This window comes from Microcebus murinus, chromosome 16, assembly GCF_040939455.1.
Source record: "Microcebus murinus isolate Inina chromosome 16, M.murinus_Inina_mat1.0, whole genome shotgun sequence".
Lineage (NCBI taxonomy): Eukaryota > Metazoa > Chordata > Mammalia > Primates > Cheirogaleidae > Microcebus > Microcebus murinus.
In genome coordinates, this window is record NC_134119.1 from 62,781,755 (window position 1) to 62,807,135 (window position 25,381).

Below are 25,381 nucleotides of genomic sequence, written 5' to 3' on the forward strand. Positions count from 1 at the left end.
CCCCCATGGTTGAGCTGTCCAATGAGACACAACATAGCCTAGGACTGATCTGGGAGGGCCAGAAAATGCCCCGCTACACGCGACCGTCACCCAGATAGCCCTGACACGAGGGACAGACACACCACCGCGGGGTCACACTCACATTCCATCACACACCAGTTTGTACCCAGAGACTCACAAACAGGAATGAAATGCACATAGAGCACACACCTTGCACACCCATCGCACCACAACAGACTCACAATCGCAGTCATAAAGTGCCATGTAGACTAACACACACCCTCAGAACACGACATCGCAGACTCACACCTCACACTCTGCCACAGCCGACCTCACTCCATCTCACCTAGAGACTCACACTGTGCAACCCATGCACCAACACACACCTGCTCTCAGCACTGCCACAAGCGCAAAGGCCTCATGGCCTCCAGCCACGCCACCTGAGTCTTTGTGGACACTGTTGCATGATCACACAATCCACACACACCCTCACGCACACAGCTCCCCAGTGTGTCTGGGCATGAGCAAAGGCCCACAGTGTAAATTCCTTGCTAACCGTGAATGACAGACAAAAAGGTGTGCACACTCATACACAGCACAATTCACAGACACGGGTCACGTGACACGATCCCACACGCCTCCCACACACACGCATCACGTACTGCATCTCTGTCACAGACACTTTTGTGGCAACTCCAAGCACACCCTCACGCTCACACCACACACCCCCATTGCAGTATGTGTACGCACACACGCAGCTGCACGGCCAGCACCCACACCCCAGGCCTGCCACCTACACACCACACCCATCAGCCACTCCACTGGGGCCCTCGGGGCCAGGGCCTCCCGCGCCCGCCCCAGCCCCACTTTGCTCCATGAGGAACACCCCAGACTCTCCCTGGCGATTGCAGGAGGAGAGAGACAGGGAGACAGAGAGCACCTGACCTTGCAGCTTTCTCAGAATGTGGGCTCCTCCCCATATATGGGAGTGGAGATGTGGGGGACACAGGCAAGGAGAGGGAGGGAGCTTGGCGCATGGGGGTGGGGCTGAAGGTTAAGGACCTGGTCAGGGACAAGTGTGAAAGGCTGAAGGCCAGAGTAAGAGACACAGAGACAGAGACAGAGATTCAGAGCCACAGAGAGGTGGGCATGGACAATGCCCCCCACACAGTAGGAGGTACAAGGGCTTCTCCCAGAACCAGGAGCCTCATCCCAATCCTGTACTCTGACCCATCCTCATCCCTCCCTCGGTCCAGTGTTGCCATGGTAACAAGGAGGCTGACTCTGCAGCAGAGGAGGCTGGGCCTGCAGACTAGGCCGTTGCCACGGAGACTGGGAAAGGGGGAGGAGCCACATCTTTTAACCCAGGTGCATCGCCCCCAGATGCCCCCTTCCCAGTTCCACCCCCTTCCTGGGGGAGGGAGAGCTTGTCAACACATCATCCCTTCCCTCTCCTGACACCTTGGCCTGAAGGTATGGGCCTGGGCCACGGAGGATAGGATTGGGAGACAGAGAAGCCTGGGGAGGTGGGGGAAGTCTGGTTTCCAGGAGCTTCTGGGCTGTCTCTCCTGCTCTCCAGCTGGGCTGGGGGAGGCCTCAGGCCGTACACATCCCACCTCAGACACAGGCTCATGTCCCCCCTCATGCACTCCTTCCTCCCACACAAGCCAGGCGAGACTGATGACTGTGCATTATGCTCCCAGCGAGGCTCTGCAGAGGTGGGGGTGAGGAGGAAAGACTCAGGAAGGTCATAGGGATGGAGGGGGACAGGGGAGCTCATCATGAGAGATGGGGGAAGAGGAATAACAGAAACAGACACACAGTCCAAAACCAGAGACAGGCAGATACAGACAGACAGACTGAAAAAGACAGAGATATTGGCAAAGACAGAGACAAGAAAACAGATCGAGGGAGACAGAGCAACAGAAGTACTTGTGAAGGTGACAGAGAGACACAAGGACTCAGACAGCCAGGCAGAGACAGGTTTGGCAAACTAGGGAGATGCAGAGAGAAAGATTGAGGAGAGAGGCCGGGTGCAGTGGCTCATGCCTGTAATCCTAACACTCTGGGAGGCTGAGGCGGGAGAATCACTTGAAGTTAGGAGTTCAAGACCAGCCTGAGCAAGAGTGAGACCCTGTTTCTACAAAAATAGAAAAATTAGCCCAGCATGGTGGTACACACCTATATAGTCCCAGCTACTCAGGAGGCTGAGGCAGGAGGATCACTTGAGCCCAGGCGTTGGAGGTTGCAGTGAGCTGTGATGACACCACTGCACTCTAGCAGGGGCCACAGAGTGAGATTCTGTCTCAAAAAATAATAATAATAATAATAATACTGGGGAGAGACTGAGCAGAAACTTGGTGGGGAGGGGGGTTGTGCAATGGGGGAGAGATCCCAGAGGAGACTAGCCTCTGTGTTGGGACAGAGAAAGTGAGAGACCAGAAACATCTGCAGTCATAGTTTAGTCACCTCCACAGGCAGAATCGGAAGCCGGCCCAAGGGCAGAGACATTGACAGAGACTGTGAAAGAGATGTGGAGATGACAGAGGCGCTGAGACCGGTGAGAGGCTGGTGCTGGCCCTCACACCTGCCCCTGGAGGGCACACGGGCAGCAAGTGTCCAAGACACGAAGGGGCCGGGTAGAGACCAGGGGGTACTGCGCGTAGGAGGGTGTCGGGGGTGTGGCCCGCCTGCCGAGGGCAGCCATAGGCAGCTGGGCCCTGGAGGGGAGGCCCGGCCGCCGCGCCGGCTGGTGCTGAACGGACAGCTCCCGCGCGCCGCGGCCAGGGGCGGGCGGCCTCGCCCTGTTGTCTCGGGTCTCCTCTGGCTTTGCTCACCACTCTCGGCCTTTCCAGGCGCCGTTTGTGGCTGGAAGTTGTTTATGGCTTCCTGTCTCTCACCCCAGCTCCCCATGTCTCTTTCCCTCCCTGCTTCCCCTCTGCCCCGCCCTCTACTTCTCTCAGATAATCACAGCATCTCTCCCTGTCTCACCCCCTTTGCCCCTAACTCTCTCTCTCCCCATCCCTGTCTCTCCTCACCCCTCCACCTCTGCCCTTTCTACTCGGCTCGTTTTGGCTCTTCCTGTGTGACCTTCACTTGTCCTTTCTCAGCTGCAGTCTCCACAGAAACCTCCAGTGGGGCGGGGGGAGGGAGGGACAGAGGTAGACCCACCCTTCTCCCTGCCTGCAGCCCTCCAGCCTCTCCCCCCACCCCAACTGGGATTCCTCACTTCCTCTCCTGGGGCCCGGAGCTACATTTGCAGCAGAAACACAGGGTCACAGTTAGGGACAGTTCAAGATGGCCTCACACATGTACTCAAATGATCACAAAGTCCACGAGTTGCCCTGACCCAGACACGTTCGCCACCATGGGGGCCACCCCAGGCCCCCGCACAGAACAGCACGCTGGCACTCCCCACCCGCAGCCCCATCTGGTTTCTGTCTTTCTGTGTCTCCGCTTCCGGTGTCTCCGCCTCTCCAGATCCCTGCATCTCTCTCCATCTGTCTCTGGGCCTCTGTCGCAGCCTTCCTCTGTCCTCAGAGAGGAGGAGTGGAGAGTGGCCAGCTACTGGGACCTGGGCTGACCTGCCGGCTGTGGGTAGGGCGGAGGGTGGACAGTGTGGACGTGACCATGGAGGCTGCGCTTCTCAGCAGACACCCTAGGGACCCAAGCCTCCAATGTCCTCACACCCCCAGGAAACAAGAACCGGTTTTCCCAGTTTTGGGGTTTTGTTCTTTTTTTATTCCAACAGGGGCTGAGATGTGGCACGGGAAGGGAAGAGGGCCCAACTGACCCCCTCCCCGGGGGGGGGATCTCATAGAAATTCCGAGGTTTCTCCCCCAAAAAAAGAGAGAAAGAGAAGAATGTAGGGGCACCAGGAGACACCCATCTGTCCAGAAGCCCTCCCCACCTCCAGAAGCATGGAGGACTGTGTCAAGTCTTGGGGGGCCTGAGCAGTCCCAGGATGGGGTCCTCTACGCAGACTTCTGTCCGCTTCCGGAAATGGCCCCGTAGTCCCCGGCCCCCCGGAGTCCTGGAGTCCCTGCCCCCCGGAGTCCTCGGTGCCTGCGCTCCTCTTGCCCGCAGCGGGGGGCGGAGGGCGGGCGTCCGCAGCACCCTCTCGCGAGTCCACTAGGGGGCGCAGACAGGCTCCCGAGCCGGGGCTCGGACTTCGAAGGGAACCGAAGGCAAAATCGCGGCGTCCCCGGCGCCGGCGCGCAAGTCCTGTACCCCGCCCGCTGGGGAAGCGGGGGCGGCCGGGGCCCGGGGCGGGCCCTGTCCCTGCGGTCAGTCCGGGCGCCCGCCCGGCCCCGCCCGTGGTCACTCGTGCTCTGCAAGCTCGCGGGGACCGGCAGGGCCGGGCCGCGGCCTCGGCGGGCTGGTGGCCTCGGCGGGGGCGCCCAGGCCACGCGGGGGCGCGCCGGCCCCCGAGGCCCGCAGCGCCTGGATGCGCCGGCACTCCTGGCAGACGCGCACGTGGGTGCAGGGGGTCGGGGCGGCGGGCCGGGCCCCGCCGGGCGGCCCCGGGTCGTCCAGGAGGCGCTGCGGGCCCCCGTGCGCGCCGCCCGCATCCCCGCCCGCGCCGGCCGAGTACAGCTTGCCGTTGCTGAGGCGCATCTCGCGGACGGCGCGCAGCGACAGCAGGGCTCGGCTCGGGCCGCCCGGGCGCCGGCGCCGGCGGGAACGCGACGTCTTGCGGCAAGACACGGCGTGGCGCAGCTCCTGCAGCATCTCCTGGCACACCGACACCTGGGGGCGCGGGGCAGTCACCGTCCGGGCGCTCTCCTGGCTCCCCCGGCTCCCCCGGCTCCTGCAGCCTCCTTCCCCTCCCCGCCCCAGCTTCGCTCCACACCCCACTCCTCCTCCTCTCCTCTTCCTTCTCCCTCTGCTCACTTCCCACTCCTCTTCCGCAGTCTTTTCCCTGTGTCTTCTGTCGCCTCCACCTCTCCACTCCTGTCTCTCCCCACTTCTCTCCCACGTCTCCGTTCTCCCTCGGGCTCATTCTGAATCTGCCCGTCACCTCCTACCTAGGCTCCTGTTGCCTCTGGTCCTAGCCAGTTCCCATGCTCCGCCCCTGAGTCATGCAGTCAGTATCGCAAGGCATATTTACCGAGAGCCTACTGTGTGCCAGGCATGGTTCTGGGCACTGGGGATACAGCAGAGTACAAAACACACAGAAGTCCCAGCCCTCGTGGAGGTTATATTCAAGTGTGCAGAGACAGAAAATAACAAATATGTAAATGTGTGTAGTATGTTAGATGGCCGTGAGCACTTTGGACAAAAATAAAATAGGGAAGAGAGGTGGGGAGTGACGCTGAATTTTGAGACAGGACAGTCAAGGAGGACCTCACTGAGAGGAGGACTCTTAAGTAGCGATGGGGGGGGGTCATGTGGCGCCCAGGAGGAGAGTGGCTGGGCAGACACAGCAAGACCAAGGTGCCAGGGTGGGAGCAGCTCTGAGGACGCCCCGGCAGGTCAGGGCAGTTGGAATGAGAGCGAGGGAGGCGATGAGGTCAGAGAAGCAGTGGAGGCCAGCATGGGTGAGGCCTGAAGGCCACGGGAAGGACTTTGGCTTTTATTCTGAGTCAGATGGGAGCCACTGGAGAGTTTTAAGCAGAGGCCTGTTGTGTCTTCATGGAATCACAGTTGACCACAGACTGCAGGGAGGCCAAGGGCAAGAGCAGGGAGGAAGAGCCACAGTAACCGAGGCAGGAGACAGTGGAGGCTAGACCAGAGAGACGTGAGAGGTGGTTGGATTCTGTTTACATTTTGAAGGTGGGGCAGCAGGATTTGCTGGGAGATCAGATATGGAGCATGAAAGAGAAGTAGGGAAGGATAACACCACATACTGTGGCCCGAGCAACCAGCAGGATGGCACTGCCTTGCAGGTGGGCAGGAGCTGGGAGCTGCAAGTTTTGCACATACCTCCGGACAGGCACGTGGGGAGGCCGAGCATGGAGCTGACCTCACAAGCCCCGGCTTCGGGACACAAGCATCTGGGATCAAGGTAGGCATCCTCCAAGATCCCACCCTGACACTAGCAGGGCTGGCCTGTGTGACCAACAGAACACGGCTCGGACACTGCCATTTGGCTTCTGCCTTGCTTTCTTGGGTCTCTTACTCTGGGGGACATCAGCTGCCAGGGTGTGAGGACACTCAAGCAGTCCCACGGAAAGGTCCTTGTCTGAGGAACTGAGGCCTCCCGCCAACTGCGATGTGAGTGTATTCACCATGGTTTTTATTTTCTGTCTTGGGGTATTTTCTTTCTTTCTTTCTTTCTTTTACCTGGTCCCTCCTCCTCCTCCTCCTCTGTCTTGGGATATTTTGACATCTTAAAAGTCTTGCAGACTGGGGACAGACTGCCCCTCCCAGAACTAGCCCATTCTGAGAAATAACAAAAGGCTTGGATGCCTATCCTAGGTAAACCAGCCAATCCTGAGTCTATACCCCCAACCGTCCACCCGTTACCAAACCCGAATCTACCAAATCTTTTAATGTTGGCATTCAGACACTTCTATAACTTAAAATCCCATGGGGACATTTGAGACAGTAAGCAACCCTGGAAGTGGACCCTCCAGCCCTGGTCCAGCCTTCAGACCACAGCAGCCCCCGGCCAACAACATGACTGTGACCTCACCAGGGACTGGGGCAGCCAGAGCCACCCAGCAGCCTATGCCCCCAGGCTCCCCGGCCACAGAACTGACAGTTGCCTGACTGAAGGGACTGTTTTAAGCTGTTAAGGTAACTTGTTACAGTAGCAACAGATGATGAGTACAAGAGTCACCAGCACAGACATGGTCTTAAAAGCCAATTGGCTGCTGGAGTCACCGAGTGGAGAAAGACAGAGTAGAAAGGCTGTCCAAGGACCAAGCTCCAGAGCCCCCAACACGCAGAGACAGGGCAGGAAGAGGAGCCCGATGATGGTGCCTAGGAAGGCAGGCCAGAGAAGGAGGAGGAAAATGAGGCGTGGGTTTTGGGGAGAGAGAGGGATTAGCTGTGCTGAAGCCCACTGCTGCCTCACGTAGACAAGGCCTAAGGCTCGGGCATTGGATTTTAGACGTGGAGGGCACTGGTGACAAGAGTGGCTTCAGTGGAGTAGTGGGGACAGAAGCTGGACTGGAGCAGGCCAAAAGTGAATGGGAGCGAAGAGGCTGGAAGCAGCAGGGAGACACAGCCCTTCCAAGGCCGTGAACGGCAGGGGAAAATCAGGTGGTGGCTGGGAGGAGAGGAGAGGTCAAGAGAGGGTTTCCTTCCAAGGCAGAAATGACAGCACAGCTGCCTGCCTATGGCTGGGCTCCAGTGAAGAGAAGACAGCTGATGATGCGGGAGGAAAGACTTGCTGGAGGGACGTCCTTGGGAAGGTAAGAGAGGAGGCCGCCAGGGGGAGGGCACCTCTGCTGGCAGCACGGAGGCTCCTTCAGAGGAGCCCGGACAAGTGGGGACCGCAGCAGGCGGCTGGACACTGGGCCGGACGCTGAGCCGGCTGGGGAGTAGATAGAAGGACAGCCACAGGAAGTGAGCAGGGGGGGAGAGGCAGGAGGTTGGCAGAGAGAGGGAATTGGGAACTAGCAGCCCAGGGGCGTGGCAGCAAGAATGCTCTAGAAACGTAGGGGTGTTGCAGCCCCTGGGCACATACAGCGTGAGACCCCAGCCAGCAAGGCTGCGTCCTTTTCCAGTCGCACCAGCGGCTTTCTCATCGCCTGTTTCTCCCCTTGTTTCTCTCATTCCTTCTGGCCTCGCTGCCCCTGTGGCTCCCCATATCCCACTCCCTCGCCTCCCGCACCCCTTCCTGGCTTCCTGTGCCTGCTTCCCTCCTCTCCTGCCTGGACTCTCTGGCCCTGTCTGCTCTCTCGCCTCCGACCCCTCCTCCCCCTTCTCCAGTCCACCACCCTCAGGCTCCCAATGCCACCAGCTTTTGGGCCCAGCCCGTTTTCGCACTTCCCGCCCACCCCGCCCTTGGCCCACTCCTCACCTCCTCAGACTCCGCTGACCGCCGCGTGGACCATATGAACTCCATGACCGCCACAAAGACAGCGATGATGAGGCCACAGATGAGCACGACAAAAATGCCGCCAATGTTCTCCATGCCCAGACCTGGGTGGGGAGGGGGGAGAGCCACGGGGTCGGGGCTGTGTGGGCGCAGGGACCTCAAGGGAGCCCAGGGAGAGGCGCGCCGCACGCGGGGGCAGCTGACCTTTAGCTCGGTGGTCCTCCTCCTTGGGGCACCGGCCGCCCTCCCACCACTTGCGCTTCAGGATCTCCAGCCGGTTGTTCTCCTGGAGCTGCAGGATGGCCAGCGTGATCTCGTCCCGGAACGGGGAGCCTGCGCCGGGCACACGGCGGGGTGGATTGGCCTTCCTCGGGGACCTGGAGAACTGCCTGCTCCACCCAAGCTACCCCTCACCATGGCCTTCTCTGTCACGTGCCCAGGGTCTTCTCCCCCCACCCAGTCTCGTCTCAGCACAACAGCCAGGGAGACCGTTTTAGGAACAGTCATAAGCATCTCCTATGCCTAGAGCCCTCCAGTGGCCTCCCGCTGAAGCCGGCACAAGGTCCTCCCTCAGCCTTCACGACCCTGCACTCATGGCCTGCCACTCTCGGATGCCTCCCACTCAACCCCCCGCTCTCAGCTGCAGCCTCCTGGCTGCCCCCTGAACCCACCAAGCACAATCCCACCATAGGACCCTTGTCTCTGCCTGGAATGTTTCTGATCTCACTCCATTCAGGTCTCTGCCCATAGGCTGGCTCCTTGAGGGTCTTCTCTGACTCTTTAAAATGGCACCAATCACCCCACTCCCATCAATTTCTTCCCCTTAATTTACTTCAGAGCAGTTGTCACTGCCTGACATCAAGTTATATAGCTACATGTTTATGACCTGCTTGTCGTCTGCCACCCCTGGCAGAAATCAGAAGGGTGGGGACTTGGTGGCTGCCCCACCCTGGAATCCTGGCAGCCAGTGAGGGGGCTGCACGTGGCAGGGTGCCAGACAGGCCCACCACGTGTGAATCCCCATGCACCGTCTCCTCTGGGCCACCTCTCTCCTCCCCACCCTCGGACCATCCTAGACCCCCACACCCCTCACACCCTATTCTGTACTCACTTCTTCAGTCACTAAGGTACTTCTTAAGCATCTACCACATGCCAGGAACTAGGGATATGGCAAGTGGACATGATTAATATTCATAATCTTATCACCCCTACTGTGTGCCGGACCCTGAGCTTATTCAGTCTCCCAGTGATCCTGGGAGGCAGTTATTACCATCTGAGATAAGCACTTCTGAGTGAGGAACGTGATACTCTTAGGTAAGGTCGCACACTGAGTTAGGGAGGGACTGGAATTTGGATCCAGGTTAGTGTGACTCCAGAGCCTGTCCCCAAAGCGCCAGGCTACACTGCTTCCCTGGCACAGCCCTCACTCCTACAAGGCTGCTAAGATTTTCTGTGCAGTAATACATAACTAATACAGGCATCACCAGCATATTGATGATTTTAAAAGCCAAAATGCCAAAATTTGGTGATAAATCCATAGTGGGTTTCCACACTGAGCCCTAGGAAAGTATGTCCTGAAGGGGAAATAGGCACACCCAAGTCTCCCTAGCAGATCCTTCCAGCCAGCCAGCCATCCAACAAGCATGTTCTCAGCACCTGCTCTGAGCCAGGCTGAGGGTTTGGTGCAGAGAATATGACACAAATATAACCAGCTCCTCACCCTCGAGGGGCCCTCTGGCCAGTGGGGGGGAAGGCGGCCACTTCATGGCCCACATGTTCTGAATTGCCCACAGAGTGTCACTGGATTCTCCCAGTGTCCCTGCAGGGTTAGAACTCATTGTTCCTAGGCCCAGTTTTGCAGGTTGATGGAGCAGAGGTTCAGGATGGTGGTGTCACCTGCCCAAGGCCATACAGCCAGGAAGCCACAACAAAACACACCCAGCCTGCCTCAGGGAGGGCCTGTCCTGGCCCTAGGCCTGCTCACACATTTTGGTTTGGGGGTGTCCAGGGCCCTGCCATATGCTATACCCAGCGGCATGCCGATGCCGTAGCCCTTGGTGTCGAGGAGGCCCCCGATCTGCGTGAGGTTGCAGTTGAGGCGCCGGTGGTACTCATTCATAGTGGACTCAAGCAGAAAGGCGTAGCGGGAGTTGAGGACGCGGGCAATGCCCTCTTCCGTGCTCTTGACAAACACACTGGGCTGCTTTGACTGCATGTAGTTCCACATGCGCTGGTATGTCTGGTACCGAGAATTCTGGGCACAGGGAACACAAGGAAAAGGTGAGGCCTTTCCATCCCCTGCCTTTCCCCGAGCCCTGTCCCCTATCCTCCAGGAAGTCCCTCAATCCGAGAGAGAGCGAGGAGATGAGAGGAACACAGAAAGAGCTAAAGACAGAGGAGACAGAACAGACAAACTGGCCATGGCCAGGTCCAAGTCATCCCCACAGCCACCAGTCCAGCGAGGAAGCCACTATCTTTCCTAGAGGTCCCACAGCCCTGCCCAGATCTGCTCCTCTAGTTTCTCACCTGGGTGATACCCACCACCCACCTGGGAGCCCTTGGAGTTTCCTTCCCCGCAATCCTTAACCCTTCAGCCAGTGGGCCCTGCCCGTCTCTGGCTGTCTACCTACTGTCCTGCCCAGTGGCCATGCACCCCATTGGTGGTCCCCCCACAAGTGACCCCTGCATCCAGAAGGCTCCACGACTGCTGACTAGTGGAGAGGTTAGGAGTGTGGACTCTGGAGTCGGACTCCCTGGGTTTAAATGTTGCATCTAGAGTCTTCCACTTCCAGGTATAAGAGAGAAAGACAGTCTGGAAATACCCACCTACTGCAAGCAGCTAGAAAATTGGACAGAATATAGGAAACTATTTAAAGACATACAACAAGTATGTCTACCCACAACCGGGCCACGGAGGGAACTTCCAGCTCTAAATGCTCCCCATATACGGGGTCCAGTCTAAGTGTCCCGTCCTGGCAGGTGAGGCCTCTGCCTCCTGAACCTCCTCACCGGGTTTGCTTTCCTTTCATTTCCTTCCCACCACCCCAAAAAACACAGAATCAAGCTCCTTTCACCTTAAAGAACCTTCCCTTCTATCTGCTGCCCATTTTCCTGGGCCTGACCCTTCCAGCAGTCTCTTTGACCCCCCCGTGACCTGGATGGCTCTGATTTGACATTAGATCCCATATCTACCTCTTTGTCCCCGTTCCCTGGTAGAAGTCCAGTTCCCTTGCAAGTGTGTTTTCTGCTCCTCAGCCTGCCAGACTGTCATCGATAGTCCCCTGGACCCAGGAGGCCCTGCCCAGCCCCACCCTGAGCTGTTGGGCGTAGCAGGGATCTCAACACCAAGCCTGGGAGGTTCTGGGTGGCCCACCTGGAAGAAGGTCATGGTGGAGCCGGCGTGGATGGTGCCGTACTCAATGTTGGTCTGATCCGCCAGGTCATCGGCCGACTCCACGGGCACCTCCATGCGCTGCACGGTGAGGAAGGCGGCCAGGTTGGCCGTGTAGGAGGAGATGATGATCAAGGTGAAGGCCCACCTAAGGGGTGGGAGGGGTGAGCTGCAGGCTGGAGCCACCCCTGCTGTCCTGCCCAGTGCCCATGTACCCCATTGGTGGTCCCCCCACAAGTGACCCCTGGCATCCAGAAGGCTCCACGACTGCTGACTAGTGGAGAGGTCAGGAGTGTGGACTCTGGAGCCGGACTCCCTGGATTTAAATGTTGCATCTAGAGTCTTCCACTTCCAGGTATAAGAGAGAAAGACGGTCTGGAAATACCCACCTACTGCAAGCAGCTAGAAAATTGGACAGAATACAGGAAACTATTTAAAGACATAGGACAACAGGTATCACAGGACCGTGATCCCAGAGAAGAGAAACAAAGTGAGTCTTATCATTGTCCTGGCCGTCTGGCTGGATTTAATTTACAGACTGAGGCACCAGGAAGGGAATCCCAGACAGCCCAGCAATCCTGCAGAGTTGCAGATAGAAAGCAGAGATCAGGGGGCCCAGATGGCTGGAATTTGTGGGGAAGAGTGCTTGAGAGGAGGGGCTGCACAGGGAGAAGGTTCAGAAATCTGGGTGCCCTGGAGTCTTTGGCTGAATATCAATCTGTACATGCAGGGGGTGAAACTCCATGGGGCCGGAAAGAAAAACTTTCAAGAAGAGAACAATTCTTAGGTTCACACATGGCTGGGAATCTTTTGAGCTCCCTCCAGCCAAAGTAGAGAGATCTCACTGAATACATGAGACTTTAAGTAGAGGCCTAAAAGTGCAATATGTTAGAAATAGGGTTAAGTTAGCCCTAGAATAAAGGAAATGCTAGATCTGCTCTAGAAGAGCTTAAAAACAGGCCTGGAAGGATCAGAATAATTCACAAGTAACTAACGGCCTGACTAAAAAAGTCTAAGACTCTTTAAAGAAACACATTCAACAATGTAAATAATAAAAAATTCACAATGTCTATCATCTAATAAAAAGAATGACCAGATATGCAAAAGATAGAGCATAATGTGACCCAGACCGACCAAGACAAAAATCACTCAATTGAAACAAACTCAGAATTGATGGAGATGATGGCACTAGCAGACAAGGACATTAAAACAGCTATTGTAAATATATTCAGAAGGCTCAAGGATATAAAGAAAAACATGAGCATAATGAGAGAAATGGAAGATATAAAAAAGAAGTAAATGGAACTTCTAGAGAATGACATACAAACATCTGAAAGGAAAATTTTACTGGAAGGGCTTATGCAGATTAGACCCTGTAGCAGAAAAGATCAGGGAATTCTTTTTTTTTTTTTTGAGACTAGATCCTGCTCTGTCACCCAGTCTAGAGCATAGTGGCATCATCACAGCTTACTGTACCCTCAAACTCCTGGGCTCAAATGATCCTCCTGCCTCAGCCTCCTTAGTGGCAGGAACTACAGGTGTGTGCCACCACACTTGGCTAATTTTTCTATTTTTTGTAGAGATGGGGTCTCACTCTTGCTCAGGCTGGTCTCAAACTCCTGGCCTAAAATGATCCTCTTGTCTTGGCCTCCCAAAGTGCTAGCATTACAGGCGTGAGCCACTGTGCCCAGCCTAGGATCAGGGAATTTGAAGACAGCAATGGAACATACCTAAAACAAAGCACAGAGAGGGAAAAAATGACTGAAAATTAGCAAAGACCCTCAGTGACCTGAGGAATAGTATCAAATGGCCTCATATATGTGACTGGAGTCTCACAAAGAGAGGAAAGAAAAGGGTAACAAAATATCTGAACAAGTAATAGCAAAAAATTTTTCAAATTTGATGAAAACTGTAAACTTGCAGATCCCAGACACTTGATAAGCCCCAAGAAAGATAAACACATATTCATAAACACACTAAGGCATATTATAATCCTTTGCTGAAAACCAGTGATAAAGAGAAAAATCTTAAAAGCAGCTAGAAGGGGGAAAAATTTATGATATAGAGAGAAGCAAAGATAACAGTGACAGGAGACTTCTGGATTGCCTATATTAATATCAAATAAAGTTAACTTCAGAATAAGAGAGTGTACAAGCCCAAGGACAAGCACAAAAGAAAAATAAAAACAAAACTGTCAACCTAGAATTCCATATCCAGCAAAAATATCCATCAAAGAAGACACACTGACACATCTTTCATACAAATAAAGCTGGAAGAATTAACTGCCAAAAGACCTGCACTTTGAGAAATGCTAAACGAAGTTCTTCATGTAAAAGGAAAATAATACTAGATGGACATGGGGATGTACAAGAAGGAATGAAAAACACCAGAAAGGGTAGGTATATGGGTGAATATAAAAGACACATTCCTCATTTAAAAATGTCACTATATTTACCTGTTTAAAGCAAACACACACAAAAGTCTCATATATTGTGGGGTTCATAAGATATATAGAAGTAATATGTATAATAATAGCTCAAAAGAAGGGAGAGTGAAATGAACATATACTATTTTCAGGGTCTTATATCTTATGTGAAGTGGTATTAATGTAATGTTACTTGAAAGTATTTTGTAATAAAGATGTATATTGTAAGCCAAGAGCAACAACTAAGAAAAATAAAGAAATATAGTTATAAAGTCAATTGTAGAGATAAACAGAATCCTAAAAATGCCAATAAACCCAAAAGGTGGTAGGAAAAGAGGGAAAGAGGAAGAAAGAACAGCTGGGACAAATAGCAGGATGGTAAACTAAAGCCCAACCACATCAATAATTACATTAAAGATAAATAGTCTATACTTGGGTTGCCAAACTATGGTTCACAAGCCAAATCCAGCCTGCCGTCTATTTTTGTACAGCCTACAGGCTAAGAATGTTTTTGACATTTTTAAATGGTTACAAAGACATCAAAAGAAGAGTATTTCATGACACATGGCTTATATAAACTTCAAATTTCAATGTTAGTATCTATAAATAAAGTTTTATGGGAACATAGCTATACTAATTCATTTACATATTATACCTACAGCTGCTTTCATACTACAATGGCAGAGTTGATTAGTTGGCACAAAGACCATATGGCCATCAAAGTAAAAAATATTTACTATGAATTTTGGGGGGACATTAAAAAATATTTACTTAGAAGAGAAGAATTATAATGTTCCCAACACAAAGAAAAGATACATGTTTGAGGTGATGGATATTCCAATTACCCTGATCATTACCCATTGTGTACAGGTATCAAAATATCACATGTATCCCCCAAATATGTACAACTATTATATACCAATAAAACATTTTAAAAATATTTACTATCTGGCACAGTAGAGAAAAAGTTGCCAACCCCTGCTTCAAGGACTAAGTATATGCTGTTTGTAAGAAACAAAATGTAAAACCACTTAAGTATCAGAAAGCTGGATTGCCTATATTAATATGAAATAAAGTTAACTTCAGAACAAGAAATGTTACCAAGAATGAGAGACATTATATGTCAATTCATCAAGAGGACATTAACAATTCTAAACATTTATGCACCTAATTACAGAGCTTCAAAATTCATGAAGCAAAAACTGATAGAACTGAAAGAGAAATAGACATAATTTCTCCACAATTACAGGCTGAGATTTCAAAACTCCCTCTCAATAATTGATAGGACAAGCAGACAGAAAATCAGTAAGGATACAGAAGACTTGAGTAACACTATCAACCTATTGGCTCTAATTGACACTTTAGAACACTGCACCCACCAACAGCTGAATATATATTCAATGCAAGTACACACAGAACATTTACCAGGACAGACCATATGCTGAGCCATAAAGCAAGTCTCAGTAAATTTAAAAGGATTAAAGTCCTACAGAGAATGTTCTCTGACCACAATGAAACTAAGTTAGAAATCAATAATAGAAAGCTCTCTGGGAAAGCCCCCAATCCTGGCTCCATCACCGCCTAGCTGTGTGACCTTGGACTTGTACTCCAATTTCCTCACCTGTCAAGTAAGTACAATTGTAGGCCCTTCCTCACAGGGTTTGTAATGAGTAAGTGAGTTAATCTGGCACACAGTAGGTGTTATGGAAGTGTTCACTCTCATCGTGTTGGTGACACGAGACTGACCGGAGAGAAGAGGCACCTACCGGTCTGGCTGTGGGACCCCAGGGCAGCCACCTGCCTTATCCTGGCTCTCTCTGTCCTCCCTCTGGGCAAGTAAGAGTGGACAGGCTCCCTGCAGACCATACAGATCTGTGGGGCCTGAAGACAGAGGAGATGCTGGGAGGGCCTCCCAGAAACCCCACATCTATATCCCCAGCAGATGATAAAACAGCAGCTGTCTTGCGCTGATCACACGTGAGAAGCATTGTGCTAGGCACTGGGGTGGGGGTGTACGGGGGGGGGGAGCTTGATAGAGGGCTGAATGATGCAGCCTCCTGCAAAATAAAAATCAAAACTCCAACAGCGTCTGACACACCCTGTCTAGAAAGCAAGTCTCTCCAAATCCGCCCCATGGATTAATGTTGTCATTCACTCAAAATAAAATTATTCAGTGCCTGGTACGTCCTGGACAACCCCCTAACCCCAGAGGATACTGTGTGGGTGACTGGTGTTGGTGATGGGGCCACTCCCTGAGAACAGTGGAAACACAGATGGGGAGTCAGATTTGGGAGTAAAGACGTGAGCTCTATTTTGGACAAGGTGAGTTTGGGGATGCCTGTCAGGCTGGGTACATGGAGAGGTCTAGAGATGAGGACTTTGAAAGTGTCAGCCTAAGAGTGGGTGAGACGGCCCGGATGGAGAGTGCAGAGCAGTGGTCTCCCGCGGGAGGTGTTTGGTAAGGCGTAGGGTACGTTGGTGGTCAGAGTGGCTTCAGTGCATGGGGCAGGTGTCCAACACCGTGAGACCCAGTCTGAACAACAGTGAAAATCCAGTACATGCTTATCTGAGCCTAACTCCTTGGTTCATAAAAACCTAAGTATTTTTTGCATGATCGTGATATAAACTGAAATCTCCAGAAATGCACCTCTTGTTTACATCGAGGAACCACTGGATGCTGTTTCGTTTGGAACTTGGCTCTGAGAACTGTTCACCATTTTGGGAAGTCACATCTCTGACAGCAGCTCCACTCATATTTGAGTCACCCAGTCAAGACACCTGCCCCAGCTGCAGTAGTAAATTGTCTCGTTCATGGTGACTCGTGTCTGCGCAAACACACTCATTTGCTAACTATTTCGAAGTGTCACGTATCAAGTGTTGACAAAATTCTGTTAAGTGATCTACTTTCTCATCATTTCAAGCTTATCTAGGTGCCACCTGACTGTCACATTCTGTCTTCTGCGTAGCCACGCCCAAGCATTTATGTATTGCCATCATATTATTTTATTAGCGATTGCTTCCCGTCTTTGTCTACTTCGTATTACAATTGGGGACTGATATTGATTTTTTTAAAAACTATGTGTGTAGGTAGATATTTTACCCTTGAATTTCAGCTTGGGGTGGGAAAGGAGATATTAAAAAATATTTATTACAACAAGAGAGCACTGGGTCTGTGAACACTGAAAACCCGCTGGTGCGGGTGAGAAGCACCACACGAGGGTGGCGAGGGCAGAGCGAACCCACAGATAAAGCAGGGACAGAGCGGTAGGAGGAAACCAGAAGGACGCAGAGCCTAGAAGCAAGGAGAGCGTTTCTAGAAGACGAGTGGTGACAGGGCCAACGCTACCTGCAGATAAGACAGAGATTGGACATACGGATGACAGGGTCACATGTGAGTTGGGGTAGAGCTGGGGTTGCGGGGAGGGAGTGAAGCCAAGCTGCTGGCTAGATCCGAGGTTTTGGGGTTTTCTTGCCGGGAGGGCGTGAGGAAAACATGACCTGGGGAAGGGTCGAGGACAACGGCTGAAGGGATGGCCTGGGAACCACCTGGAGATGGATGACGTGAAAGCAGGCAGGGCTCAGAGGAGAAGAGGGAGGTCAGAGGACTCACTGCATCAAGTGACCAAGGGAGAGTCGGGAGGGACAGGGCCCGTGGTCAGAGAGAAACCTTGGAAATGATGACATCTGAGGCAGAGCTGTCCCAGATAACGACAAGCCCTGGGGTGTGGCCGCGGCAGGCTCTGGCTGACTGGACTTGGCGATGAGGCAGGTTCCGGCCAGACTGCTGCACCAGCCAAGCCCCCCAGACCCACCCCCAACTGGAACGTGAGTCCCACCAGGGCGGGGACCTGGCCTGCTGAATCATCGTGCTGGGTCACATCTAGAGACGAACAAACATCTGCGGAGTGAGCGCATGTGTGGGAGGACGTGGGGTACAGAACAGAGTGAGCCCCAGGGTCAAAGGCTCCAGTGAGGGAGGGGACGTGAGCGGGGCCTTCCCAGGTGACAGCTGGCTGGAGAGCATGATCCTCACTCAGGAAGAGCCCCTGACTGGGGAGCAGAAAGGATGGCCAACAGAGAGGAGGCCACGGGAGCCCCCACCCCTGCCGTGGGGACTCAGCCAGATTTGTCACGGCTGGTCTCCTCAGTGGCCTCTGAGCCCCCTCCTCACACATCTGGCTCTCTCCTGCCTGTCTGGAATGCTCCTCCCTCTCCTTGACATGGGCAACTCCATTTTTGCCTTTAGGACTCAGCCCAGAATCACCTCGTCGGGGAGCCTTCTTTGATCACCCCATTCTCTACTGCTCTTTGTCATCGGTTTGGTTCCTCAGTAGCACATTATATGTTCATCTGCTATATCATTATATTGACAATTTTTTTTTGTTTTAAAGACAGACTCTCGCTCTGTCACTCAGGCTGGAGTGCAGTGGCATCATAGCTCACCATAACCTTGAACTCCTGGGCTCAAACACTCCTCCTGCCTCAGCGTCCTGAGTAGCTGGGACTATAGGAATGTGCCACCATGCCCAGCTAATTAAAAAAAAATTTTTTTTAGAAAATGAGGTCTTGCTACGCTGCCCAGGCTGGTCTCGAACTCCAGGCCTCAAGTGATCCTCCCACCTCAGCTCCCAAAGTGCCAGGATGACAGATGTGAGCCACTGCACCTGGCCTTATAGTGACATTATGAACACATCTCACCTGGGGTGTGTGGTAGGCAGAATGAGCCCCCTCCCACAACCACCACCAAAGATGTCTCCATTCTAATCCCTACGATATGAATATGTGACCTTACGTGGTAAAAGGGACTTTGTAGGTGTGATAAAGTTAAGGATCTTAAGATGGGGAGAGTACCTGAGAGATCTGAAGCTGTTCCACTGCTGGCTTTAAGCCAGTGGACCAAGTGGATCGCAAACAATTGCCATAGGTCAGTTAGTGCTGCTTAGCTGGGAGAGGGAAAAACCTGCTACCCATCAAGGTTAGTCTTGACCTGATCAAGTTCCAAATGAGACAGTATCTTTGGGACGTACTCTTTGAATAAGATATGGTGCCCAGTGTCTATTTTTCTGTTTACTTGTGTATTCTTGGCTCCTCTGCCCCTCCAGGGCAGAGACGGGGCTGATTCTTCACCTGAGCGCCTGGTACCTGGAAGGGCTCAAGGCCATCTGTGGGATGACTGTGGACGCGGGAACACTGACAGGAGCTGGGCTAGGTCCAGGCAGTGCCAAGGGGCAGAGAGCCGGGTTCTGGCCTGGCGCTGCCCCCAGCAGCCACTCCCTCTCCCTGGGTCTCAGTCTCCTCATCCATAAAAGAGGGAGAATATTCCCTGATCTACGCATTCTCCTCATGAGGAAAATGAGGAGAGAAGAGTTATAGGAACTGCAACCAAGCCCAGCTGCTATTTAAAAGACCAGGGTCGCAAATGCAGGTGCTTAAGGAGGCCAGGCCACCAGATGGCTGAAGCAGGCAGCGGGGACAGGGACAAAGGCAGATGGGAGCAGACCTTGACACCTGGCAGGAATGCCAGCCGAGCACTGCCAGATCTCCCAGATTATCAAGGAGAGCATGGAATCTGGATTTGTGAGAGCATATTTGCCCAAAGTGTTGGTATCTAATTCCTAATTTTTTAAAAAACCATAGGCAACTTGTTGTGTCTGCTCTCTGATGCACAGTTTCTTGGGGCTTGTGTCAGGGGCAAAGAAGTTCTGCCCAAGACACTAGGCCCCTGTGGGGCTTCGAGGGAGCATTGGACACAAGGCTGTCCCGGCGGAGACAACCAGGGCAATGTCCGAGACAGTGACAGCAACACCAATCCTGTTACGGCCATCCCTCTGGTACCAGCACGAGGCTGTCCAACTCACAGAGCAATTTCTGTAACAGCCTCACCAAATCCATACAGCCCTGAGACGTGGGCATCTTTAAGGAGTTCGAGGCATGGACGGGGGCTCTGGCCCAGCCCAGGTCACACAGTGGTGGAGGTGGGGCTCAGCCCTCCCCACCCCATGCTCTGTCACCCAGCCCCTGGTGGGGAAACGGGGAATCCACCCAGGAGACTGCGGCGGCCCCCCAACCCTGTCCAGCCTCACATTGGCCCCTCCCCAGCCCGCAGGGGCAGACAGAAAGCTCCTCACCAGACTCCGCTGACACAGCGCGTGGACAGCGCCCGGGGCATGATCTCCGAGCCCTGCTGCATGAAGCCCCCCACGGGAAACCAGAGGCTGTTGCCCAGCGTGTACTGGTTCTCCAGGATGTGGGGGCGCGCCCGCAGGCAGGGGTGCGGGTTATACCACTCGTAGGGACTCAGCCTGTGGAGAGACAGGGGCAGGTGGAAGGGGCCGAGGTGGGGAGAAGAGGAGAGAAGCAGAGGAAGGAGATAGGGTGCCTGTGATCACAAGAGAAGGAGGAGAGGTGGGAAAAGGAGACAGACACAGATACACACAGAAAATAAGCAGAAAGAGAAACAGAGAGAGACACGCACAGAGATAGAGACACAAAAGATACAGAAAGACACACACACAGAAGACAGTGGAAGCAAAAAAGGAGACAGAAAGAACAGGAAGGGGAGAGCCCGAGACGCAGAGCCACAAGGGGAAAGACTGAGACCCAGACACGGCAAAAAACAGAGAAAGGGGGGTGCAGGGGATCCAAGCCCCCAAAGTGGAGGCTGAGGGTGGTCCGCACAGGAGACAGAATGTGCAGGTTGGCCACAGGGGCCCCGGCTCCTCCCAGCCCTCCTCCCCAAGCAGCAGGCAGTGGACTCACCTGGCGGCCAGAAATAGGACGCAGCTGACAGCCAGGTAGGCGAGAAGCATAAAGAGCCACACAGCAGGGGAGAAGGGGTCCAGGAAGGAGAAGTAGCCAGGCTTGCGGCCCTGCAGGGAGAGGGAGTGACACCCAGAGCCACCCCAGATCCAAGCCACGTGCCCAGGCCCTGCTGCCGCCGGAGACCCAGGAGCCAAGGGCCTAGCTGAGGTCCAGTGGGCATCAGCCTCCTCCTGCAGCCCCCGGCCCCTGTCTCTGCCAGGAAACAGCACACGGTCTCCAGGGGAACATACCATGTGCACCCGGTAGAGGATGCTGATCCCCAGGGTCATGAAGGGTTTGGAAAAGTCGATGACCTTCTCCCGCTCCGCTGTGATGGTGAACGCGGCCACAGCCAGGTCTGCCTTCTGCTGGAGGGAAGCGGGGTGGGACAGAGGGGGCAGAGGAGAGGACAGACAGGGGCAGTTAGAGAGAAATGCCCTGAGCACCAGCGACTGACAGCGAGAGAGGAAGAGAGAGGTAGACAACAGAGGGGGCCAGGAGCCCACCTTGGCCTGAAATCGGACCCTCATCACCTCATGGCCACTGTTAAGAGTCTCCTCTGGCCTCTTCGTACCCAGCCCCCCATGCCCTCCTGCCCCCTCCCCTGTGGAGTCCTCCCGAAGGCCTGCTTTGCAAAACCCCGCCACCCTCCCCACCCCCCTGGGCGTCGGGCAGACAGCTTAGGACAAGAGTCTGGACACCTAGACACCGACCCACCCCACAACCCTCTTTGGTCCTTGGTTTCACTCTTCTGTCTTAATGGCAAATAGGTAACATTTATTAAGCGTTTCCTGTGTGCCAGGCTCCACGCTAGAGAGCACTTTACATAGATTCCCTTCTGTACTCCTCCCAACAGCTCCTGCGGGCCACCACCAGCCCCATTTGACAGATGGGGAAACTAAGTCTCAGAGAGGCAAAGCACTGGTGAGTAAAGGCAGGTCAGCAAGGCTGTGTGCTGATGTCCCTAAAATCCCTGATCCAAAAGGACCATCTCACTCTGGCCCAAGGGGATACTAGCCAGCCTTTAGCTGAGGGCTGGGCACAAGGTGGGAAAACACCTGGCGTTTCACACACCCTCCTGCACACACACACACACACACACACGCACGTGTGATCCTGTGTCCTCCCATCTGCGACACCGCTGATGGATCCAACACACCACGCACGCACACGTGCCAAGACTCATGCTGACCCAGTGACGCGGCTAACGCAGCATGACAGCACAGACACACGGGGGCATTCCCCAGAGGCACACAGCACACACCAGCACACACACGTGGCACTCACACGCACACATACATGACAGCACAGGTGGGGCAGGGCGCCCCAGTGTGTTGGGTGACCTTGGAGAGCTTTCGCATCTCTGGGCCTCAGCTGGATCATCTGAAAACGAGGGGGTCGGGCCCAAAGTCGCCCACAGCTCTTTGCGTCCTGGGTGGGGGCCTGGCTCCCAGGATGTCACCTCCTGGGCACACAGACTCCATCCCTCAGGCCTCAGCTGGGCCCCAGCACCAGGCCATGGAGGTGGAAGGGCCCCCAAACCCCAGTTCAAGCAGAGACTTCCCTGTGGGGCTGTAATAAGAGAGCTGAGGCTGAGAGCACATGAGGTAACACAGGCACAGGCAGAAGGCAGGGCAGGGAGAGAGCACACAGGCCCCAGAAATGACCTGGGACGGAGAGACACAGCACAGGTAAATGACTAACGCAGGGTGCATGAGAGATGGCACTAGCCCCTGCTTACGAGCAGAGAGAGAGGGCACAGCCCCAAAGCATGACCCAGAGTTGACAATGTGTGGCTGGGGCCTAAACGTGACTGGATGCTGAGAATATCTTTGGGAATCGCTGGGTGTGAGAGTAAGGAGTTTTAATTCCCCTTCTTGCACACTTGCCACTTTTATGACTGATATGTGAGTTGCCGTGGAACAATCACAGCTAATGCGGGACCCCTGTGACTTCATGCACCCACGGAGGTCTACCCTGGCAAGGCCCTCCACAGTGGCCAAGTCCCTGTTTCTACAAGAAGGAAGCAGTGGCCTTTCAGATGGGCTCAGGGGGCCCCTGGTGGTCCCTGGGCAAGCTGCTCAGGACCCCACTGTCTCCTGGAGGCCTGCAGGGCCCCCTGCCCCTCTCTGCAGCTTCCCCTACTGACTCAGTAGTCCCCTCACCCACGCCTGGGGCTGAGCCTCTGCCCAGACACCTGGGCCAGGCCCTGCTTCCTGCTTCCCCAGTAGCCGGGACAGCAGCTCTGTTCCCGAACCACGCCTTGGGTCTGTCCCTTTCTCCCCACCCTACCACCTGGCCCCAGGCCACCAACATCTCTCTCCGGACAACCTCATTTGTCTCCTTACTGGCCCCCGCCACCACTCATAACCCCCAATCCATTCCGCACATATAAGCCAAAGGGACAGCTCCCTGTTTAAAACCCATCATGGCTGCCCACAGCACCTGAGACAAACCTTTTCACAGCCAGGAGGCCCTGGTGAAAGAAAGACCACCTGTCTCATTGGCCTCCCCTTGTGCTCTTCCCCCATCTCTCTGCTCTAGCCACGTGGTCTGTTTCTTGCTCTTCAGCACAGCGGGCTCACACCCCACCTCAGGACCTTTGCACGTGCTCTTTCCCCAGCTCTCTCACCATTCCAGGCCTTGATCATATCTCCCCCTTCAGACCTCCCCAAAGCAGCCTCCAGATGCCACCTCACTCCCACCCATGGTCCTCTCTCTCACATTCCTCCTTACCCTGTTTGATATCCTTCTTAGCACGACTGGAGGCGACCTTGCTTATTTGTGCAGTAATGGCTGTCTTCCCGACTGTGTCACAAGCACCTGGCCTGTCTGGTTCAGTGGGCACCCCAGAGCCTACCCAGAGTAGGTTCCCAACAAATACTGCTCAGGTTGACCAAGTCCAGGCTCTCTGAATGGCATCCAAGACTGCCGACGGCTTCCCCACCGAGCTCCTGGGCCACTTGCCACCCCTTTCTTTCTCATGCCAGCTTCTTTCTGGCCACCGACCTTTGAGCGCGCCACTTCCTTTGCCCGAAGCACTCCCAGTGCCCTGCAGAGCTGGAGCCCGCCCATCCCTCCAGCACTCCCTGGTGCCTTCCCTCCTCCGGGACACCTTCCACGGACCCCTCCCGTCCTGGACACCACTTGATTTCAACACATAGCTCAACTGGGAAAACATCTGTTGGTTCCTCAAAGGCAAGGCCAGCTGGACACGTCCAGTGTCTCTGGCACTGCTCAGGGGCCGGCTCAGAGCGGGGTCTGCTGCATCTCACATCCCGTCCTCTGCCGAAAGCCCGGGAATGTCACCACTTCCTCTGGGGCCCTCCCAGATGCTCCCAGATGCAGAGAGCTCTTCTCCGGCCCTGCAGTGGAACCTCACACAAGTCAGACATTCCCCCGCACACAACTCGCACCATCGTGGCCACTGTTCCAGGGTTTTCCCCAGAGCAACTTCACGTGCAGGGTCCCATTCCCACCATTCTGCTCGCAAAGAAATGGAGGCACAGACAGTAAGTACCTTGCTCTAGCTGACCCCGGGATTCAGAATTGCTTGGCTTTATCTGCCTACTGCCTCTGTCTCCCTACAGCACGGGGCACCCGGAGTCAGGTCTAGGTGTGTGATTCCTCTCCGGGTCCCAGGGATTTAGGAAATGAGCACTGACTGACCAGCGGAGTGAGCCAGTCCTTGAACTTCTGATGAGCATGCGGCAGGCTCAGCCTTGCCCTCCACCCTCCCAGTTTCTCCAACACCATCCCAGGCAGAAGCCTGGGGTCCTGCCCATGCCCCTGTCCCTCACCCCTCACTGCATCCATCCCCTGGCCCCTCCATTCTGCCCCCAAACACCTCCTCTCTGCCTCCACTGCCCCTGCCCAGGTCACCCTACTGGCTGGAAAGGAGTCTCTGCCTCCCAGGCCACTGAGTCAGCAGCCCAAGGGATCCTAATGCACTACAGTCTGGTCACACCACTCCCCTGCTTAAATTCTGCAATGATTCTCCTTGTTCTTTTTTTGAGACAGAGTCTTACTCTGTTGCCCGGGCTAGAGTGCCGTGGCATCAGCCTAGCTCACAGCAACTTCAAACTCCTGGGCTCAAGCAATCCTTCTGCCTCAGCCTTCCAAGTAGCTGGGATTACAGGCATGGGCCACCATGCCTAGCTAATTATTTCTACATGTTTTTAGTTGGCCAATTAATTTCTTTCTATTTTTAGTAGAGACAGGGTATCGCTCTTGCTCAGGCTGGTTTTGAACTCCTAACCTTGAGCAATCCTCCCTCCTTGGCCTCCCAGAGTGCTAGGCTTACAGACATGAGCTACTGCGCCCAGCCTGATTCTCCTTGTTCTTAAACGGTCATCCAAACTCCTCACCTGGCCCCATGAAGTCCTGTCCCATCTGACTCCAACAACCTCACCTGTTTCCCCCCCCCACAGCCCCCCATCTTGCCCTCTATCCCCACGTGGCAGACACTCTGCCCTTTCCATTTGTTCATTCATTCATTTATTCACCTGCTTGACAAATATTTGTCAAGTACCCTCCACTGGCCAAGCACCAGTCTAGCTCTGGGAACAAAGTAATGAATAAAACATACGATGTCAGGTGGTGACAAGGGCTATAATGACAAATAAAGCAGGCAACAAGATGGAGACTGGTGGAGGACACTGCCTGGGATATACTCCCTGCTGTGGGAGCTCTTATTTGAGTACCAACATGAAGGAAGTATGGGCCGAGGCAGGAGAAGAGCTGGGGCAAAGCTTCCAGGCTGAGGGACCAGCAG

General features: G+C 54.2%; 1 protein-coding gene across 2 annotated transcripts in view; it reads right to left on the reverse strand.

Annotated features, from left to right (window-relative positions):
* Positions 1 to 3,472: 3,472 nt before the first annotated feature.
* Positions 3,473 to 25,381, reverse strand: part of GRIK5 (glutamate ionotropic receptor kainate type subunit 5) — a 57,268-nt gene continuing 35,359 nt past the window's right edge. The window contains exons 13-21 of one of the 2 annotated variants that reach the window (XM_075993120.1): positions 20,859 to 20,972; positions 20,566 to 20,675; positions 19,935 to 20,108; positions 11,364 to 11,529; positions 10,019 to 10,244; positions 8,195 to 8,323; positions 7,973 to 8,094; positions 5,111 to 5,188; positions 3,473 to 4,749 (exon numbers count right to left, since the gene is read on the reverse strand). In XM_075993120.1, coding sequence (XP_075849235.1) covers positions 4,321 to 4,749; positions 5,111 to 5,188; positions 7,973 to 8,094; positions 8,195 to 8,323; positions 10,019 to 10,244; positions 11,364 to 11,529; positions 19,935 to 20,108; positions 20,566 to 20,675; positions 20,859 to 20,972 — 1,548 coding nt within the window. In that variant the 3' untranslated portion in view covers positions 3,473 to 4,320. The remainder of the gene's footprint in view (positions 4,750 to 5,110; positions 5,189 to 7,972; positions 8,095 to 8,194; positions 8,324 to 10,018; positions 10,245 to 11,363; positions 11,530 to 19,934; positions 20,109 to 20,565; positions 20,676 to 20,858; positions 20,973 to 25,381) is intronic. The other variant, XM_020283299.2, reaches the window with a different exon arrangement.